Source organism: Ammospiza nelsoni, chromosome 14 (assembly GCF_027579445.1).
Source record: "Ammospiza nelsoni isolate bAmmNel1 chromosome 14, bAmmNel1.pri, whole genome shotgun sequence".
NCBI lineage: Eukaryota > Metazoa > Chordata > Aves > Passeriformes > Passerellidae > Ammospiza > Ammospiza nelsoni.
Genome location: NC_080646.1, coordinates 15,327,349 through 15,347,617, shown reverse-complemented (window position 1 = coordinate 15,347,617; position 20,269 = coordinate 15,327,349). Strand labels below are relative to the sequence as shown.

At 40.9% G+C, this 20,269-nt stretch overlaps 2 protein-coding genes across 3 annotated transcripts in view; one reads left to right on the top strand and one right to left on the bottom strand.

Moving 5' to 3' along the window:
• The window catches only part of HERC1 (HECT and RLD domain containing E3 ubiquitin protein ligase family member 1), a 99,254-nt gene extending 86,797 nt beyond the window's left edge, over positions 1 to 12,457 (top strand). For both annotated transcript variants that reach the window (XM_059482496.1, XM_059482497.1), the window contains exons 61-78: positions 167 to 460; positions 1,141 to 1,206; positions 1,328 to 1,453; positions 1,871 to 2,009; positions 2,479 to 2,660; positions 3,262 to 3,417; positions 3,924 to 4,046; positions 4,637 to 4,739; positions 5,433 to 5,602; positions 6,852 to 6,990; positions 7,282 to 7,451; positions 7,791 to 7,960; positions 8,134 to 8,299; positions 8,590 to 8,666; positions 9,093 to 9,345; positions 9,570 to 9,722; positions 10,642 to 10,947; positions 11,797 to 12,457. In XM_059482496.1, coding sequence (XP_059338479.1) covers positions 167 to 460; positions 1,141 to 1,206; positions 1,328 to 1,453; positions 1,871 to 2,009; positions 2,479 to 2,660; positions 3,262 to 3,417; positions 3,924 to 4,046; positions 4,637 to 4,739; positions 5,433 to 5,602; positions 6,852 to 6,990; positions 7,282 to 7,451; positions 7,791 to 7,960; positions 8,134 to 8,299; positions 8,590 to 8,666; positions 9,093 to 9,345; positions 9,570 to 9,722; positions 10,642 to 10,947; positions 11,797 to 11,982 — 2,979 coding nt within the window. In that variant the 3' untranslated portion in view covers positions 11,983 to 12,457. The remainder of the gene's footprint in view (positions 1 to 166; positions 461 to 1,140; positions 1,207 to 1,327; positions 1,454 to 1,870; positions 2,010 to 2,478; positions 2,661 to 3,261; positions 3,418 to 3,923; positions 4,047 to 4,636; positions 4,740 to 5,432; positions 5,603 to 6,851; positions 6,991 to 7,281; positions 7,452 to 7,790; positions 7,961 to 8,133; positions 8,300 to 8,589; positions 8,667 to 9,092; positions 9,346 to 9,569; positions 9,723 to 10,641; positions 10,948 to 11,796) is intronic.
• A 1,543-nt stretch (positions 12,458 to 14,000) lies between these two features.
• Positions 14,001 to 19,326, bottom strand: FBXL22 (F-box and leucine rich repeat protein 22). Its single transcript, XM_059482498.1, has 2 exons — positions 18,466 to 19,326; positions 14,001 to 16,553 (listed from the first exon to the last, which is right to left on the bottom strand). The coding sequence occupies exons 1-2, from the start codon at positions 18,798 to 18,800 to the stop codon at positions 16,208 to 16,210; spliced, it is 681 nt and encodes a 226-aa protein (XP_059338481.1). The 5' UTR covers positions 18,801 to 19,326; the 3' UTR covers positions 14,001 to 16,207.
• Between the last annotated feature and the right edge of the window lie 943 nt (positions 19,327 to 20,269).

The window sequence follows — 20,269 nt, the reverse complement described above, 5'->3', positions numbered from 1 at the left end:
GCTAGTAGTCTCCTAATTTGAAAATATTTAAAATATTAGAAAAACTTTGTTTAAGCATTGAAGGAAGGTACTGTTCTACAGGGCTAGCTTTTAAGGACTTGTATTTTGAAGTGATTGGTGTATGTTTCTAACTGGATGTTCCCTTTTCCTGCCTGCTTCCCTGCAGCCCCATGTGGTGTGTGGGGACCAGCTGGTTCACAGCCCCTACATGCAGTGCTTGGCATCCCTGGCCGTGGGGCTGCACCTGGACCGGCTGCTCTGCAACCCCCCCGTGCCCCCCCACCACCAGAGCTGCCTACCTGACCCCTCTGCCTGGAACCCTACGGAGTGGGCCTGGCTCGAGTGCTTCTCCACTACCATAAAAGCTGCTGAAGCCCTGGCCAAGGGAGCTCAGTTCCCAGAGTCCTTCACTGTGCCTGATCTGGAGCCTGTTCCAGAGGATGAGCTTACTCTCCTGATGGTAAAAGTTCATATATTGTCTTAACAGCCAAGTGTGTTGTTACTGAGCACACACTGTGATGCAGTGAAATCTCTGAACTGTAAACATTTATATTTAGTAATATAAGCACCAGCAATAAGTTTATTTTTTAATTAACTGGTTAAAATATACTGTTAAGATTGCTCTGTCTGTGCGTGTGTGTAATGAGTGCTAGTCAGTTGCACATTACATAACAACCCAAAATACATAACAACCCAAAACTATGACAGTAATTTTCATGTGTGAAAGGAAGAAATGTAGAGCTTCGTAGTGCTATTTTAAGAGTAACATTTTGTGACATTCTTATCCTGAATTATTTTGCTAGTGTCAATTTTCTTCATGACTTGTTATGTAAACCAAACCAGAAATTTTTTATTAGCAATTTTTTATAAGCAAGCTTAAAACATTTCAAGCCAGTGTTTGCAATTGAAAGTTCAAAACGCCCTATATATCAGTAAATAGAAAAAGATTGCTTCATCATGAATTTAGTTTTTCTTCCATTGATTTGGATCACAAGTCATGGATAACATGTCATTGCTAGTCTGCATGCATTTTTGTTTAGAATAATTTAAATATTGTTCTCAGGAAAATATATATTGTATAACAAAAAAGAATGTTCATCTCTTGCACTGAACATGGTAAATGTGGCTTTTGCTTTGTAGGATAACAGTAAGTGGATCAATGGCATGGATGAACAGATCATGTCTTGGGCAACATCAAGGCCAGAGGTCAGTGAAATTGTTTGTTTGGAGGGTTTGGGGTGCTTTGGGGAGGTTTTTATTCTTTTGTAATATGGCAAGCTGTTGAAAGTGCACTTGTTCTAAAGGCTTCTTTCATGCTCTTCCCTAGGATTGGCACTTGGGAGGCAAATGTGACGTGTACCTGTGGGGAGCAGGACGGCACGGGCAGCTGGCAGAGGCTGGCAGAAATGTCATGATCCCAGTGGCAGCACCTTCATTCTCCCAGGCCCAGCAGGTGATCACTTAGAACCAGTCATGATTTCATCATTTGCCATCTGTTGTTTGTAAAGCTTGTCAAAATCCCTCTCTCAATGTCTTTTCAATTTATTGTTTGAATTAACTCTAAATATCTCAAAACATGGGTTTCACCAGAAAGGAAATCTTAAATTATTTAACAAATTCAAACCAAGAAGCCACTGAAATCTGACAACACAGAATTATTTTATGGGAACATGATTTTAAAATACAACTTTCACATAATACATGTGACAGTTAGGCTTCCTGAAATAGTATTGGCTTGATGGAATATTGTCTTTATATATTTGCAAAGAAAACAAATTAAAAGGAAATGGTGTGCTGTAATGCAAGTATTGCAGCAATGCTGCATTTAGCATATACTTTATTAACATTCCTTCATGTCTTTCTAACCTAGGTGGTTTGTGGTCAGAATTGTACTTTTGTCATCCAAGCCAATGGCACAGTTTTGGCTTGTGGTGAAGGGAGCTATGGGCGACTGGGACAAGGAAATTCTGATGATCTTCATGTCTTAACTGTCATTTCAGCACTGCAAGGTAAAACTGTTGTATTTGAGAGGAATCCAGTGATGGAGCATAAATAAGCATTTTGGTAGTTAGTATAATTGTTTCTAGCAAAACAATTCTGATGCTCTTCTGCAGATTTACTAGTTTAAATATTGTAGATTCTAATTTAAAATTTGAACAAATAAACAAGATCTTCATATTTCTTTAAGATTTAAATAGTATGTTAAAATTCTTTAATTTTAAGAAGGCTTCAGGGAAAATTGTCTGCTCAAATTACAAACATTTAATTTCAGTACTAATGGCAGGACAGAAGTGTAAGTTCTCCATAAGAAAACAAAGATTTTGTTTGAATTAAAAGTAAATTAATTGCTATAAAAAGAAACCTTAATGCAGTTTGTTCCTTTCCCCAGACCTAACTAGCTGCCACCCATGGATAGCATCTATGTAAGAGTTTGCTCTAGGCGATGCTGAGCTTTGTTTTCTCACTTGTCTTTGCTAGGCTTTGTGGTGACACAGCTGGTGACCTCCTGTGGCTCTGATGGACATTCCATGGCTCTGACAGAGAGTGGGGAAGTCTTCAGCTGGGGAGATGGGGACTATGGCAAGCTGGGCCACGGGAACAGCGACAGGCAGCGCCGGCCCAGGCAGATCGAGGCTCTGCAGGGAGAAGAAGTCGTGCAGGTTTCAAAAATATTTCTTTTTCCCTCCAGCTGCAGGCCTGGGAACCCAGTGCTGTAGAACTGCATGAAAACAGGCAACTTTTTAATTCTCTGGGCTTTATGAACCAGGGTGGTTGTTTCCAGTTAAAGGATGTCAATACCACAGATATATGAATCGACAGTTGGTACTGGAGAGGACTAAGAATAGAGCTTGGAGAAAGGGGTGATTTAAAGATGATCAAAATGCTGACATGATTTATAAGTTTCCCTTCATTCTTGTCAGGTGACTTTAGCCTACAAAACTGGTCACCAAGACCTCCTCCTAAGTACTAACAATGCACATATTTGCTTTTGACTGGAGGTTTCTTTACAAAAAAATAGGATTATCACACAGCAAATTCTTCATGCAAATATCCTCCAGTCCCCCTCCATAACATTGCCACTGAAGAGAGTTAAGAGATGAGTTGCTGGAGAAATCATTAGTACTAAAATGTCTGTATTTTAGCTCTTTTAAAAGGAATATTGTTTAGGGTCAATAAAGGTATTACATATGTACATGTAATAGTCAATATAAACTTCCAAGTATAAAATGAGTGTAAAAATAATGCTTATTTTACTTCTAGATGTCATGTGGCTTCAAGCACTCAGCTGTGGTGACAGCAGATGGCAAACTTTTTACCTTTGGAAATGGTGATTATGGTCGGTTGGGGCTTGGAAATACTTCAAATAAGAAACTTCCAGAAAGAGTGACTGCGCTGGAAGGTTACCAGATTGGCCAGGCATGGTTTATCTAATATTAGCATTGTATATTAGTTTAAAGCTTGTGTTTTTAACATATTTAAGTGTTCAATTGTGGTTTTTAACCATGGCTTTTATTTTGATTATGATGGCAGAATTTGAGTATGCATGATTTTTTAAATACTTACTTTCCTGAGTCTTTTGATCATCTTTGTGCAAAACTGCCTATCTTTTTAACATTTCAAGATTTGGGCATTTTTACACATGAATTAATGAGATATTTTAATATATTTTTAAGCAGGGAACGTGTTTGCCATAGTACCATCCTTTGGTTCTATGAGCTGAGATAAAGCAAATGATGATAAAACACTGCTGTATTTTTTCAGTCCTAAGGGTCTTTAGGACGCTCTAATAAGCAGTGGAGGTTTTAGTGGTTTTACAAGGATAGTTCATTTTTAAAACACAGTTTTTCTTCTTAAGAGTTGCTGGTATGTTTGAGTTAGTAATCAGGAAAAGCAGTGGTAATAACATTATATCTCTCACCCAGGTTGCCTGTGGCCTCAATCACACTGTGGCCGTGTCAACAGACGGCTCAATGGTTTGGGCTTTTGGAGATGGAGATTATGGTAAACTTGGTTTGGGAAATTCTACTGCCAAGTCCTCACCACAGGTTAGATTCCCAAGGAAATGATTCTTTGCATAAACTTTCAGTGCTCTTAAAGATATTGCGCAGCGTTGAGAGTGTGATTTGCAGATGTTATTAATTCCATGCTGTTGTTACACAATCTGGCACAAGTATTTCTGATGATACATTATGCTGAGCCTGATACTCTCCAGAATTTTGTGTACAACATAGCAACTGTGACCCAGTAGCAGTATAAATAGTCAAAATCTGAGGGTTATCTTAGAAAAGAGAGATTTCCTTTGGAAACTGGGGAGAAGGTTGTTTCCACACCCATCTACTTCTTCCCATGCCACTCCCCCTCACTTCCAGGAAAAAGAGATATTTTTGAATCATCGTACATAGAATAAGGTGTTCATTCCATTGAAAAAAAAATGTTTCTGTTTCCTGTACTAATTTCTAAGTGTTAATTAAAATAGTCCTACAATATTATTACAATATAATTATTCCCACTGTGCTGCACAGTGGGAATAAAAAAATTTTTTTTGGAAGCAGGAGTTACAGATTGAATTTTTGTTTGCTTTCTGTTTATAGCCCTGTAATACTATAGCTTGTTTTCCTTTTACTTTACCCTGTAGAAAGTGGATATTCTTTGTGGAATTGGAATAAAAAAAGTTGCCTGTGGAACTCAGTTCTCGGTTGCACTGACAAAAGATGGTCACGTGTATACTTTTGGCCAAGGTAAGACAAACTGCTCTTTTGACATTTCCATGTTTAGAAATAAACATGGAACTGTGTAAATTGCAGGTGAAAAGGAAGAATATTAAGACACGTTTCTAAGATTGACCTAATGCTACTTTTTAGAAACATGTTGCCCTAATGTAAATTTTGAAACTTGAACAATGCAATTTTAATGTACATCTGAAATCCAGATTTGTAGCTTTGTCCAGTTTGATCTCAGAACGCCTTTCATTTTGCTAATTTACTTTTTGAAGAGCGTTTTCCTAGAACTTCATTGAATTTCACACATCCAAAACTATTGGTTTACTTCAAAGTTTGTGTTGTCTAATGAAGCGCACATACTTCACACGTTTAACAGTCTGGGCAGGAGGATTTCCACGTGCACTAAATGAAACATGCATAAACTTCTGAAGTCAGTTAATTCATGTTTGTTATAAACCCATGCATTTAGATCTAGAGGCCTTGGTTTAGTAGAATTTGGTCTTGTTTCTGACTGACCATGGATAAAGTGTAAACGAGCACTGTAGGCAGCACTAGTTTGCAGGGAACTCCCACACTCTGTCCCTAAAGGGTTCCCCTCATGTCCCAGCCCCAGGGCTGTACGGATCTGCTGTCTGTCCCTCCCCTGCTTGTGCTGTAACGAAATTCCCCAGAGTGCTGCTTGCTCCTGGAGCCTGGTGCTTGCCCTTGCAGATCGCCTGATCGGGCTGCCCGAGGGCCGCGCCCGCAACCACAACCGGCCGCAGCAGGTACCACTGCTGGCCGGGGTGTTCATCGAGGACATCGCCGTGGGCGCCGAGCACACGCTGGCCCTGTCCTCCACGGGGGACGTCTACGCCTGGGGAAGCAACTCCGAAGGCCAGGTACATCCTGTTCCCTGCTCCTGACCTCTGGGAGCCTCTTGCTGCCCTTCACAGCTGTGCTTGGCATGGCTTTCCTTTGGTTTTCTTTCCCTCCTTCACCCGTCAGCACGATCATGTTTTAGGCGATTTCTATTCTTGTTTACTCTCTCTGCTCTTTCATGTACCAGTTTGGGAAAGCACTCCAAACATGCTACCTAAATTACTCTAATTCAAGCTTGCAGATTTTCTCCGAATTCTTAAGCTGTCATCTTTTCAACATTAAAATATTTATGGTTGATGTCAATCATATTTTTGAGCTCTATAGATACTTTCCATAATGAAAATATAAATGAACCTCTTCAAAGGAATGATTTTTTTGAAGTCAGAAAAAACGTGGTAAATGAGAAATTCTCCTCCTTTACCACATACGTTACTCATATTTTTCTACTGCAGGCTAAAAATTTTAGAAAGAGTCTCTGGATGTATTAGTTACTGGTATTTCATGAAGTTTGGGGCAAACTTCATCCTGTGGTGTTCTAAGATTGAGTTTTTGAGAAGCCTTGTTGAGCAAGGTGTTTGGAATAATTTTTGAGGAACTTATTTGAGGTGTCTATTTTAAATTACTTTTAATAGTGGTTTTTTTAATATGATACTTTGTATTTTTGGAAGAGAAAAAATAGTGTAAAAATGTAGAGAAATTCATTCTGAAAGCTGTTTATATGATTTTTCTTGTGGTTCAAAATACTGGTTTTATATGAAGTGGGGAAAAAATACACTTTTTTGATATGAAATTTTTAACTCACAGAATATGAAATTAGGATATGATGTGAAACTCGGCAAAAAGTCACAACAGCTTCAGTAAATGTTTACATTTACTAAAAAAAAAACAACTGTGTTTTTGTAAACCAGGATTTACATTCTAGAACAAAAATGCTGTTTAAATAGCACAGGGGAGATGTAGGAGCTTTGCTGTCTATGTATGAGAGACTGAAATACAGGACTTAGCAGCGTGGATCAGATCCTCAGTCTGGGAAAGATTTTTTTGAGAAGTCTCCAGCTGTTTTCAGGTCTCTGACACTTGGATCTATTACCCTTGTTGGGTGCAGATGCAGTATTTTGTCAAAGATAAAAGGTGAATATATATAGATGGCAGATACTTTTTATCACAATATATGCTGTAAACAAATATGATTTCTTTATCATCTTCTCTGAATTCTTGCTTGGAGAGTTGTAGCAATACTATCAGTTGTTGATTGTTGCCTTTTGGCAGCTGGGGCTGGGCCACACCAACCACGTGCGGGAGCCCACGCTGGTGACGGTGCTGCAGGGCAAGAACGTGCGGCAGATCTCGGCCGGCCGCTGCCACAGCGCAGCCTGGACAGCTCCGCCCGTCCCCCCTCGTGCTCCAGGTGAGCAGCTGGGCTTTGGTCTGGCCTTTTCTGTAGTCCTGGTGTCTCCTGGGCTGTGAGTGTGACAAGAATTTCTGAATATTTAGGACAAAATTGGGTTTTTTTATATCCGTACCTTGTTTTGTTTAATATACAAATTATCTTACTCTCAGTTTGGCTTCTGTTGTGGTTTCACTCCAGTAGGCAGTTGAGCACCTTAGAAGCTACTGAGAGGAAAATCAGCTTAATCCAAGCCAAAATAATACACCTTCTCTTTCTCAAACAAGTGTTTGGTTTCTCTTTCTGTGGCAGGTGTTTCAGTGCCTTTGCAGCTTGGTTTACCTGATGCCATTCCACCCCAGTATGGGGCACTGAAAGAAGTGAGCATTCATACAGTGAGAGCAAGGCTGAGACTGCTCTACCATTTCTCTGACCTCATGTACTCTTCATGGAGATTACTGAACCTCAGTCCCAATAACCAGGTAAAATTCCACTGGAAAAAACTGACTTGGCTTTGTTGTTCTGCTAGAGAGTTTCTGACCAGATCTAGATGGACCTTAGTAATAGGCTCTGTAATTTCTTTGCAAAAAAAAATTAAAAATAAATAATTCCATAATAAAGCATTGAAGGTATTGCTTTACTTTTTCACTTATGCTATCACTGGCAAGTGATATGCTCTGGTTTCCAAAAGCTTACAAGCCTCAAAACTAAAACCAAAAAGTGCTGATCTGTGTCCTGAAACACTGAAGCCCTGTTATTCAGTTAAGAATGGAATGACGTCCTTTATTGATACATTTATTCTCATGGGTGCTTCATTGCAGAACAGTACATCTCATTACAATGCTGGAACGTGGGGGATCGTGCAGGGACAGCTCCGGCCCTTGCTGGCTCCGCGGGTGTACACGCTGCCCATGGTGCGCTCCATAGGCAAAACCATGGTGCAGGGCAAGAACTACGGGCCCCAGATCACTGTGAAAAGGATCTCCACCAGGTCAGTGCTGCTCTCACAGGCCTTGGCTTACACCTTGTGTGCATGCTGAGGTTCATACATTGCCCTCTGTTCTGGAGTTCTGAGTTCTCTCTGGACAGCTTTGTTGATCCAGTGACTCAGAGCCTTTCCGTGATTGTGAGTTACATTTTTGGCTGTGTGTCTCTCCCCCAAAGGGGTCGGAAGTGCAAGCCCATTTTTGTCCAGATAGCAAGGCAAGTGGTAAAGCTGAATGCATCAGACCTTCGCTTACCCTCCCGTGCCTGGAAAGTGAAGCTGGTTGGAGAAGGAGCTGATGATGCAGGTGGAGTGTTTGATGACACCATTACAGAAATGTGTCAGGTACGTCTGTGAATATTTTGGGAATGTGTAACAGGAATGTATCACAGTGCAGTCCCAGGGAAAAAAATATTTTAGCCTGACATAAAGACAGGTCATGAAATAAACATGTCTTTACTACTTAAAATCATCCTACCATGTTTACCTTCTCTCAGTGTTTCATATGAATTTGTAAGGAGTAATCATCACCGTAGTGAAATATTCTGTCTTGTAATGCTAAAATGTCTTAATACTTCTGTCTTAAGTTTGCTTTCCCTCTTTCTAAGAAGGCTTTTTTGTTGTTGATTTTTAAGGAACTGGAAACTGGAATAGTAGACCTGCTTATTCCTTCCCCAAATGCTACAGCTGAAGTAGGCTACAATAGGGATAGGTGAGTTGTACAGGACTTGCTTTTATTGCAGATGGTAGTGGGTTAAAATCTAAATCTTTCATCGACTTCTTTATACCAAATTATGAGACTTCATGATTGTCTCTAGTGTATTTTTTGCCATCAGGGTATGTTGTCTCTTCATTTTGAACCAGGGCATGGCTTTAACGTGGACTTGCTGGATTGCTGATGGCAGAATTCAGAGTAGCATCAAGATGCCAGGCTTTGTGCTCAGGAGTTCTGCCTCCCTCAGGGTCCAATGTTTTAACAGCTAAAGATAACAATAATCTTATTTGGAAAAGTTTATTTGGACAATTGCTGATAAGTGCACTGGCAGTTACTGTGCTGTGCTTAGAAGTCTTTTCCCTTTTACTTCTAATAAGGTAGCATAGAAATAACACTCTTTTCACTGCTTCTTTGTCCTTTCAGATTTCTCTTTAACCCTTCAGCATGTTTAGATGAGCATCTGATGCAGTTTAAGTTCTTGGGCATTCTCATGGGTGTAGCTATTCGTACAAAAAAGCCATTAGATCTTCATTTGGCTCCAATGGTCTGGAAGCAACTTTGTTGTATCCCACTCATCTTGGAGGATTTGGAGGAGGTAGATCTGCTCTATGTGCAGACCCTCAACAGCATTCTTCACATTGAAGACAGTGGGATTACTGAAGAAAATTTCCATGAGGTAAGATAAGAAAGACAGCACTTTTAGATTTATTCTGAAAGCAGTTACTATATTAGATTGACCTTCACATCAGTATTTCTATAATTTTAGTCTCCATTCTAAGTGCACAAGCACTTGTGCATTTAGAGTGGTCTGTGATCTTACTATAGTTCTAGATGACTTGTAGTAAAATGCTGTGTTTGAATCACTGGGGTGACTGATGCTTTTTCTGTTTTGCATAACAGATGATTCCTTTAGATTCTTTTGTTGGCCAGAGTGCTGATGGTAAAATGGTTCCCATAATCCCTGGAGGGAACAGTATCCCACTTACCTTTTCAAACAGGAAAGAGTATGTGGAGAGGGCAATTGAGTACAGACTCCATGAAATGGATCGACAGGTAAGAACCTCATTGTGACTTCCCCCTGTTGTTAGTGGGAACAGGGGGTAATTTGTGCCTATTTCCATTACAGCTTATTCAGTGATAAGAAAAGTTTGGCTTTCTGCATCTTTTTGGTTCTCTGTATTTTTTCTTCCCCACAAACTGTTTTGGCCCTTTTTTAAATTTTAGTCTTGTTTTTTCTGAATAATTACTCAGTTGGCAAAAGAGTGTTAGAAATCAGAGCTGGTCTTCCATTTGAGTAACCCCTCTTGAGAAAAAAACCTGCAGTTTTGCATGCTGGGTACTCTAAGTGGACATGTGAACAACACATTGCTAAAGTAAATACTATTGACAAACCTTTGTTTAGCTTGAAACTATTTATCTTTTGTTATGACACAAATCCTGCAAATATTTCGCAGTATGTTTTGGGAAGTGCTGATTACCTATTGCATAGTGTATTTTGTAATTTGTGAGAGCAGCATTCTAATTATAAGGTAAAGATACCTGTGTGATACCATCTGCCTTAGAAAACATCTTCCTCATCAGAGGTACCAAATCCCAAGTCTTGCAGAACAAGTACAGCATTCTCATCATACATCTGAATTGGAACAAAGTCTTTTATCTATTTACACAGTTGCTTGGTTTAGCCATCATTATTTGTTGTTGTAATTTTTTTAAATAGTTCACTGTTGGATCAGAACACGTTCTTTAATGTGCAATTACAATTAAAAATATCTGTAATATTCTCTAGAATTTTGAGAAACAATACAGCCCTTGCAGGGGCTGTGTGTGTGGGAGGCTCTGTTTAGAAGACATTGGTAATTCTGTCTCTCAATGCCATTTCTCAGCTGAAATTACTTTTGTGTTTGGATAGTCCAGGAAGTGGCAGAGATCCCACAGTTGCACTTCAAATGTCTCTCCCGTTTTTGGCCATTAGGTGGCTGCTGTCAGGGAAGGAATGTCTTGGATTGTTCCCGTTCCTTTGCTTTCACTTCTGACTGCCAAGCAGTTGGAGCAGATGGTCTGTGGAATGCCAGAAATATCAGTTGAGGTTCTGAAGAAGGTTGTGCGATACAGAGAAGTTGATGAGCAGCATCAGCTGGTGCAGTGGTTCTGGCACACCCTGGAAGAATTTTCAAATGAGGAGAGAGTCCTTTTCATGAGGTTTGTGTCAGGAAGATCTCGACTGCCAGCCAACACAGCTGATATCTCTCAGCGATTCCAAATAATGAAGGTTGATAGGGTAAGACACTGGTGTTTCTATTATTATTATTATTATCATTATTATTACTGTTTCCTCTCAAATGTAGTCTGTGCTTTGGCACTAGGAGATAATTTCCATAACTGTAAATTTACAGAAAAAGTATGGAATTGGGATATGGTCTAAGTTAATAAACTCAGACATTTTGGTTGTGTAGGACACAGGCTGCATGAATTGCATCTTAATTTAATTGGTGGAACTGGTGATTGGACATAAAGACAAGAAACAAACCTTTGTCTACTTTAACTGTTCCAATCTCTTTTCATTTAGTAATTTTCTTTCTGTTTTTAATTTTGTGTAAGTAGCAACATACCACTAGTGAACTCTTAATGTTTTAAAACCACTGCAATGAGTTTACAGTGTATAGTTTTACATACAGGATGCATTCATTGGGGTTTTGTGCAGTGAAAGCGCATTCTCTGTGAACAACATGAACAAAAACTTGACAAAAATCTCAGCTAACAGGGGTTTTTTGGTCATATTTGGTTGGGTGTCTCTCAGATTGCCTAATGCTAAGGCACGCTAGGGTATGTAATTTGAACATTGTTTGGTATTTAGCAGTGGGCTTCTAAACAGCAGTGTGATCAACTTTTCAAAAGGCTGAATTCAGTAGTGGGTTGTGTTACTTGCAGAGTAGGTGCTACAGTGGTTTTGGACATACTTAAGGGTGGAACAAATGCTGTAAACAAGGGAGGTAAGTCTGCTTCTTAAAAGGAATTTGAGATAGAATGTGAGAATGGTAGAGGCAAGGAGCAATGAAATGTGGATATTGTTGCATTTTTAACTTGATTCACAACTTACCAGTGTCCCACCTTTTATCCGTTTCCACAGCCTTACGACAGCTTGCCTACCTCACAGACTTGTTTCTTTCAACTGAGGCTCCCACCCTACTCCAGTCAAGTAATCATGGCAGAGCGTTTGCGCTATGCAATCAATAATTGCAGGTCTATAGACATGGACAATTACATGCTCTCCCGGAATGTGGACAATGCAGAGGGCTCAGACACAGATTATTAACATTCTGTGAACAAAATCATCTTCCTTTTACTACAAATAGTGCCCTAAGTCCAATTCATCGTTGACATAATTTTACAGTAACCATAGATGTTTTAGGAGCATAAAACCAGATCTTAATAGATGGTGGCCACACTTTAGTTACTCTAAATGTAACAAAAAATTAGATGTTTTTATTTTTTTGTGATTGTAAAAAAGAAAAAACAAAACAAAAAACTATGATTGGTAAGTTTTTTCTCCTTTTTCGGTCACTTTTGATAAGTTTGCATGGAGACATTTTGGTGCATTTTTGTTGGGAATAGTACATTTGTAAGCCCTCCCAGTGAACATGAAGAGTTGTACATTGTGTATAATTGTTCATTAGCCAGAACAGTTTTACATGAATATTCACATATTTATTTTGTTTCAATTTGAATTGCCTGTGCAGGGTTCTTTCTGCAGAGAAAAATAAAGCAAATTCAAGACTCGGTTGCTTGTATGCATTTGTGAACTGTGGTTGGCTTACTCAGGCTTCATACTTTTATATTTTGTCTCAGGAAATTACAATCTTACAGTGTTGAGACAGGGTGTGACATTTGAAGCCTCTTAAAATGTTTAGCCTGCTGGACTGTGCTGTGTAGCCCCATGCTCTGCCTTCTCCTGGCCTGAGGCCCTGGCTGCTTGGGTGCACTGCTGTTCATTCCTCGTGCTGCAATACAAGTTCATGCTGGGCTTGCTTCCTTCTTGTTTTTTGTTTAAACATTTTGCTCCTCCGTAGTACTTGTTGACAATAACAGCATGCTGCCACCCTGATTCAGAAAACTTTAAATATTTTGAGCAAAATAGCAATATTTTTAATGGACACATTGATGTAGTTGATTCCTGCTCAGAGTACACAAAAATTAAAATAGAAGGGACAGGGTAGTAGTCAAGGTTGTGGGTTTTATTCACATTTTTAGTTCTGCCTTTGGTCTCATTTTGTCTCAGCTGTAGCTATTGTGATCAGCATGGTTTGACTGACACAGTGATGGATGTTCCTGTTTGGTTAGGACAGCAGTACTGCACAAGGAGATATCTCCTCTGTGCCTTAGGGAAGTGCTGGACAATTGGTAATTGCCCGTTGTCACTGTGAAAGACATCACTGATGTCAAGCTACAAACACTGCTTGGTGTTCAAAGCAGGATGTACCTGGGGAGGGAGAAGGGGAGAAGCTGTCCCTAGGTGAGTCACAGCTGCTCTGCTCCCATTCCCCCTATGCTCCATTTCTTCCTCCCCCAACTCCTTGGGAAGATGCTGTGGGAACTGAGGGCTGGTGAAAATTATTATTAGTGTCATTCTCACCTGGGGCAAGACTGGTCCATCTGAGTGTGGAGTGTAGGGTAGAAATTCCTGTTACTTTCTCTCATGTGTCTGTTGTACATTAACAAGGATTGATTGGGAAATTTCCTGGCTGTCCAAGACTGAGCTGCTGTATTGCTGCCAGCTGGCACTGCGCAGAGGGAGGGCTTGGTAAGCTGTGAAAATTTGCATATCTGGGTTTTATCTGGTGAAGTTCTCTCAGGGCTGTATGTGGGCTCTTGGAAAAGGCAAAAGCCTAGCTGTGATCAAAGACCACTGCAGAGTGAAATATTTGAGGGGGATAAGGAGCTGGGGGAGGGAGGGTCTCACAGCTCTGAAATCATGCAGACTTGGTTTCCTGCCTTATTGTCTGTTAGGTTCCAAATTGGGCTGAGATATTGGTGTCCCATCACTGTGTTGTGAGGATGTATAGTCACATCTTGGCCTAAACGTGTAGGTTTAATAGGTAAAAAATACAGTATTTAAATAAGTGGGGAAACAGCTATACTAAGTCCTGTATTATTGCATTCTACACTTCATGGATGTGTCTTAGTGGCACTGATTTGTCAGCCTGTTTCAATCAGCACAGGAAATAATAGAACTGTGCCTAAAAATGGCAGTTTTATGTGGACTGTGCTGTTAGCTTTCTGGGTAATGAAGATCTTTTTGGAGGCAGTTTACAATAAAATCACAGGGGATGTTGATTAAAGGTTTGTGCTTGATGGAACTTTAATGCCTTGGAACTAAAGAAAACCGTAGACATGTTTCCATCCTTCCATAATACCCTAAGTAAAATGTTGTCATTTTCTATACTCTATTTTCAGATTGGATTGTGAAGTAAGAAAATTCATTATTGATGCTGAAAAAAATGTATCAATACAGTAGTGTTCAGATTTTACCATGTCATGAACAAATATCCCCATTCAAGGAGGGGAAGAACCAAGTAATAAGTTAGAGCATTGTTAAACAAATAGGGAAAGAAATCAAGTGGAGAGTGTTTGAAGACCCTTTTTAGCTTGTAAAAGAAAATTAAAAAACCAAACAAACCACAAACCCCACAAAGTACCCTGCCCCTCCTCCCCCCCCACCCCCCACCACATCCTGGTAGAAAACTGGCAAAAAGGCTTAATATGTAAACAGATGCAAATGTGCTTTCATATCTTGTAGCTACTTGCAAATCTGTTCCTGTTACAACTACAGAGATGTCTTTCACCACAGAGTGCTGGGAGAGCTGGTGGCATGAGGAGGCCTTTGCTTGCTGCAGTGACTCTACAAGTTCATGCCTTGTTTTGGCTTGTCAGCAGTGTGTGGAGCTGTTGTAGTGTATCCAAGGTACAAGTTGTGTCAGCTTCCCAATTTCCACATCACAGTAAATTTGTTCAGCTCAGCAATGTCCTTTCATAGCTGTCAGTGCTGGGTGAGGATTGCTGTGTCTCCTTGTCTGCACTTCCAGTTTTCTTCCTTACCTTGTGGTGCATAAGGGCCCTACGTGAACTTTAGGAAGGAGTTAATGAAATACCACTTTTACAGTCATGCTGTTAAATATCTCTAAGTAACGAAGGTGGAGTAATTTCATTTCCTCATTGGTTTTCTGGGTGAGTGTTTCTTACAGATGCTCATACTGATCAAGTATTTCGCTAGAATTGCAGTGTTGTTTGACTAAGTTGCTGTAATGCTCTGACCTCAGCCAGATTAGAGAATACCAAGTATATCTGTGGATCAGTTAACCAGGATCAGAAGGCAAAGTAAGTATATTCAGTTATGTTGAGAGCTGTAAAGGCCTCTTTGGTGTCAAATTTTGTAGATGGTGGCACAGCATCAAAATTATGTAAAAAAAAGTTTCACTTCCAGGTAGCAGAGCAGTGTGCAGGAAGGGGACAGCCTTGTGCTTTGGGATGAAAATAGCTTCTGGTTCTGGACTTTGCAGTGAGAAATGGGTATTTATATACAGCTGGTCTGTACTGTGTTCCTTATTTAGCATTAAAAGACAGGCTATTAGTCACTGTCTTCTCTTGTGGGTTAGTTCTCTGAATTAGCACTTCTTCAGATTGCACTTCCTTTAAAGTCAGCTTTAAAAAATAACTTGGTGCATCTTTTTTTATGTAAGTACATCATGCAGAGGATCAAACTGTGTTTTGTGTGCCTTGAATCCATGCTTCTCTCATTAAGTAAAAAAGCCTGGTAAATTAGCTGCCACTGTTAATCACCAAGGAAGTGCTGGTGGTCAGTACTCTGCTTTTGCTAGAAAGATGTTTCAGGGAGTGGTTATCCTCCTTGGTGGATGGAATGACTGTCAGGTAATACCCTTTAACAGAAGTTTGTATATCACTCTTGTCCTAAAATTTGTGAAAATCCTCCAGTGACTCAGGCTCTCTCTGTGGTGGCTTTATTGCCATTACATAAGGAGTTTTGAAAGTGTAGGGTCCAGTTTGAGCCTCGTGACCCAGAGGGAGGCTCTTCCTTAATATTGTGTTCTCAGGTCCCTGTGTGACTCATTCTGCCTCAGTTCACTCTGTGTTTCTTCCATGCAGTCAGTGAACCTTGCTGTCAAACTTACTGCACTGTGTCAAACTACTGTTAAACTGTCTTAAAAGTTCATCAAATTGATTGAACTCTATCAAATTATTTGGCCTCAGTAAACACACTGCTGCTTCCCTCTTCTGAGTGAGGTCATCTGCAGCACGAAGGTACCAGAACTGCAGTTTTCAGCAGATCTGGCATTTTGTGACAGCAATGCAGGGTTTCCCAGTTTCAAGGAACAACAGAGAGCAAACAGTTATTTCCTAAAGCCCATCCAGGAGGAGATGCATGTCTTTTCCCTTTACAAAACAACAGTTTGTTTGGACTTGACCAGAACCTGTGGAAGTAGCAACAGTTCATTGCTACCTCAGTGAGGTAAAATACCCACACCTTAAAGCTGAACCAATTTTCTTGATGCTTTTTCAAGCATCAGCTTTTTTCCTGGCTTGCTGTCTGGGATCATGTTAGCACTTCTGTCTGCTCTCAGCATCACTGAAGGACACTTCTCCCTGACTCTCTCTAGTCCAGCCTGTGTTACATTGCGGCAGAAATCCACATGGAGCGTTCGCAGCGATGCTCCGTGGAGGGTCACTGCCTCCAGGGTGTGGTCAGTGATCTGCACACAGTTCTCCAGCTTGAGGCTCTTCAGGTTCGGGCAGTTCTTGAGAAGCTGCAAAATGCAGTCATCTGTAACATGGCCACATCCAGAGAGGGTCAGAGACAGCAGATTTGGACATCTGAAAGCAGGATGGTGACAGGTGAGATGGGAGAAATAAATCATAGAGCTTGCAGAAGCAAATAACATCAAGAATAAATATGAAGGCTGAAAAAATGCCTCCTCTTCATCAGGAGGGGCAAGGAGGCACAAATAGGTGAGTGTACATGTAGATCCTTATGTTCAACTTAAGGCAAAGCTTACTTTGCTTTTTCTGTTGGTAGCAACATCTCTAGCTCAGCTGGCACAGTGGCATGTTGGAGGCCTGTTTAAGCTGTGGCTCCATCATTTTTTCTTAAGGAGTTGGATGGTGCTGTGCTTCTCCAGGCACAGACAGAGGAGACCCAGCAGAGTGGAGATTAATTTCAGGATGAAGTGGAGGACAACTGAGAGAAGAGACTGCTGTGCAGACATGCTAAGCATGAGCAAGTAAGGCACTCCCACTCTTAAGTTTTAGGAATTGCAGATATGTTTTATCTCCTTGGATTTCCTGAAGCCAGCTGCTTCCTAAAAAGTGTTCGATGTTCAAACCCCACTCAGCTCTTAAACTTTCCTTTGAGTCACTGAAACTGGTAATTCTGTTGTTATAAACAATGATGCAGCAAATGAAAAAAGCTTTTTCTTGCTGCTTGAGTAGGCCTGGGGAAGTAGAGGGAAGGCCTGTCCCCAGTGGGGTGTGGGTGCTGTGCAGGAGCAGCTGCTGTGCTGAGCAGGCTCTGTGCAGCAGCCTGCAATCATGTGCCATGTCTGCTCCTGGCTCAGCCCCCTCTGCAGGCAGCAGCAATTCAACATCCACCGAGCTGAACAGAGCATCACACACAGGTCTGTGTCAGTGTTGCTCTTGTGAGGCCTCTGGACAGAATTTTTTTAAACTCCTTTCTGTTAGGTGCAGTTGGAAGAAGAAGTTGGCAGCAGTCAAGAAAGGCTTGAACAGAATAAAACTACTTTAAACTCAGGAAGAAAAGCTGGATATTCAGTTTGCATTTTTCTTTGTACACAGTGCTAGGAATTTTGACTGGAAATGCTTTCAATGGGTTGCAGTAAAAATAGATAGGACCTTGTATTATCCTTTCTAGGCACAGGTATGCTGATTCCTCCTTAATTCAGATTTTTATCTAATTGTTCTAGAACATTTACTTCTGAAATCTGGCACTTGCAATTTAATTTGTTTTGAAGCTGTTTTTCAGTCCTTGTTTTGAGATTGCGCTGCTGCTGGCTCTCTCCTGTCACTATCCCATAATTTTTTCAGTTGTCGTTTCAAAGCTGAGGGCTGTGGCACAGGTGCACCATGTCAGGGAAGCACTGCCACAGCCCCTTGGCTCTGCTTTGGGACCGAGCCAGCCCTGATATTCCCCACACACAGAGGGAGTAGCTCTACCCTGTGAGCCTCCTCCTGTCACTGCTCTGCTCCTTCCTCAGAGCTGTCTTGCAGCAGCAGAGCTGTGAAGGAAAAGCTGTGCACCCAGAGCTGCTTTTCTGTGGTGCCATTTCTCTTCCCTCACTGCAGTTTAGAAGCAGCTGGGAGTTTAAACTTCAGAACTTCAGACTGAACTAAAGCTGACACTTAGTAACATGTTAATTGACCTTGGTTGTAATGAGGTGTGTTCAGTGTTTGAAATCTGGGCTCTGCTCCAGGCACCCCCCAGACACTGCCAGAATGGTGTAGTTCAGCTGAGCAGCAGTGTGAGAGGCAGGAATGCACTTTCCCATATTAATAATGAATTCTTAGAAAAAAAAGAAGGAAAACATAGACTTAAGGGAGATCTAAAGAAAGTATACACTATTATGTAAAATGAACTTACACTACAGTTGTAAAGGCAAAGCACTCATGTACTTCATGCTCCATTTCAGGCAGGGGTTATGGAGTATTGGAAATAACTCTGACTTCACTCATCTCAAGGCAGTTACTGCACACTCACACCCACAGAACGTACCTGTTGCAAACGTCTAGTAAAAAATCACTGACAGTGTTCTCATGCCTCTTACAGAAGTCTTTCTGGAAACTGTTTTTCATCCAGTCCTCAATGTTACACACCTTGACTCTCTCTGAATACCAGCAGATGGATAAGTGTTTTAAAGCAGGTCCCAGGAGAAAATTATCCTTCTTTAGTTCCACTGGAGAATGAAACTTCAACAAAGACCACAGTAAAGGATCCTGAAACACTTCTAGTAACTTGTGACATGTTTTTGCCAGATTTTTCCTACTGTTTTTGTCCAGAAAAGAGAAGAGATGTAGAAGGCATTCCCGGTTGAGCTGGGTTATGTGCATTGCCCAGCAGCAGTGGCAGAGTGTCTTGGCCGGGTGGAGTAACAGCAGTGCTGGAGGGGGTTCACACTCACCAGGAGGCTGTTGCACATATATGGTTGTGGAATGGGGTTTATTTTTGGCTAGCAACTGGTGCAGAAGCTCAAAACAGGGAAAGGAACAGAACCATGTATGTAGCTTGTGCTTCCTTCGTCCAAGGGAATGGAATGGGCATGTACAACTTGACTGTCGTGAAATGCTTCCTTAAAAGGGATTTTCCCCCCTGCTTTGTAGACTCTGCTGGAGTTTAGCATAAAGTTCTTGTGCTGAGTTACTGCAGTGGGGTGGGGCTGTAGCTGCAGCTGCTGGGTGTATCTCTGTCAGTGCTTCCCATTTGGGAGATTTGGCTGAGCACCACTTTGGTTTGGCATAGTACACTTGGCTCTCTGTTAGTTCATTGATTTTTCTGAGGTTGCACATTTGGTTCATGTTCAAGGACTGTTACACGGATAATGGAACTTTCATAAAGTTTTTTAGAAGGAGCTGAAGCAGTCTCTGGGTGCCTTGAAGCACACACATGGTCTGCAGTTCAGTTCACAGGCCCCAGAGGTAGGGACAGTTTCCTGCCCACAGTTATTTGAGGCTGAGCTGTGATTCCATAAACAAAGCTGGCTGTGTCCCCACCTTCTGCAGGAGGGAGGCAATGACACAGAGGCAGCCATGCATGGCAACAGCAAGGCTATGTTTAGTTCCTTGTGGGCTTGTGCTTTTAATAGATGTCTTCTACTGGCTCGAGTTTGACAAGTTTGGCTGTTCTGGTTTTGTAGGTTTAGTTCCATTACCTGGAAATATTTTTCCCACCCTTTGGTGGAATAAGGAGATATGAAAGTGGTTTTCCAGGTAAAAGTATCTGTTGTACAGAAATTGGAGAAAGTGTAGCAGAAAGTTGTTCCTAGAAGAAAAATAAAGCTACAGCAAGGGCAGGTTGGAATTAAATGCAGTAAGCATCCCTTTAACTTTCCAGCTTGTGAATCAAAAGCACTTGAGATGAAGGTATTCGTAGTAACTTTCTGCCTGATGCTAATACAAGAGAATAAATACATTCAAGAAATCCATAAAAACTTACAGCAAATAGCACTGGGGGAGTTTTTCAAGTGGCCTGCACACAAATAGTAGCTGGGAAACTTTATGGCATTTTAATTAGGAGTGTTTTAATACAGGACAAGGTTGAGTGGGACTCAATTTTACCTCCTTCTTCACACCCCAAGAATGCAGTTTAAAATTCAACTCTGAAAAACAAGATCTGAAATTTGTTTGCAGTCTGCAACAGTCACAGCTTGAGGAAGTGCTTGAGTAATGTGTCTGAACACAGCCGGCATACACAGAGAAATGGCAATTCTTTCTGCTTCATTCTTTAGTTAGTAACTTTCTACTATATACAGTAAGCTGTGTTTAACAGTTGCCAGTCTTCTTGGTTTTATATCCTTTGTCAT

Excerpts from the sequence above, each read along its gene's own strand:
- FBXL22 (XM_059482498.1), bottom strand. The coding sequence starts at position 18,800 with ATGCACATAACCCAGCTCAACCGGGAATGCCTTCTACATCTCTTCTCT. Across the intron at positions 16,554-18,465 it reads TTACTAGACGTTTGCAACAG|ATGTCCAAATCTGCTGTCTC; the intron begins GTACGTTCTGTG and ends TCCTGCTTTCAG.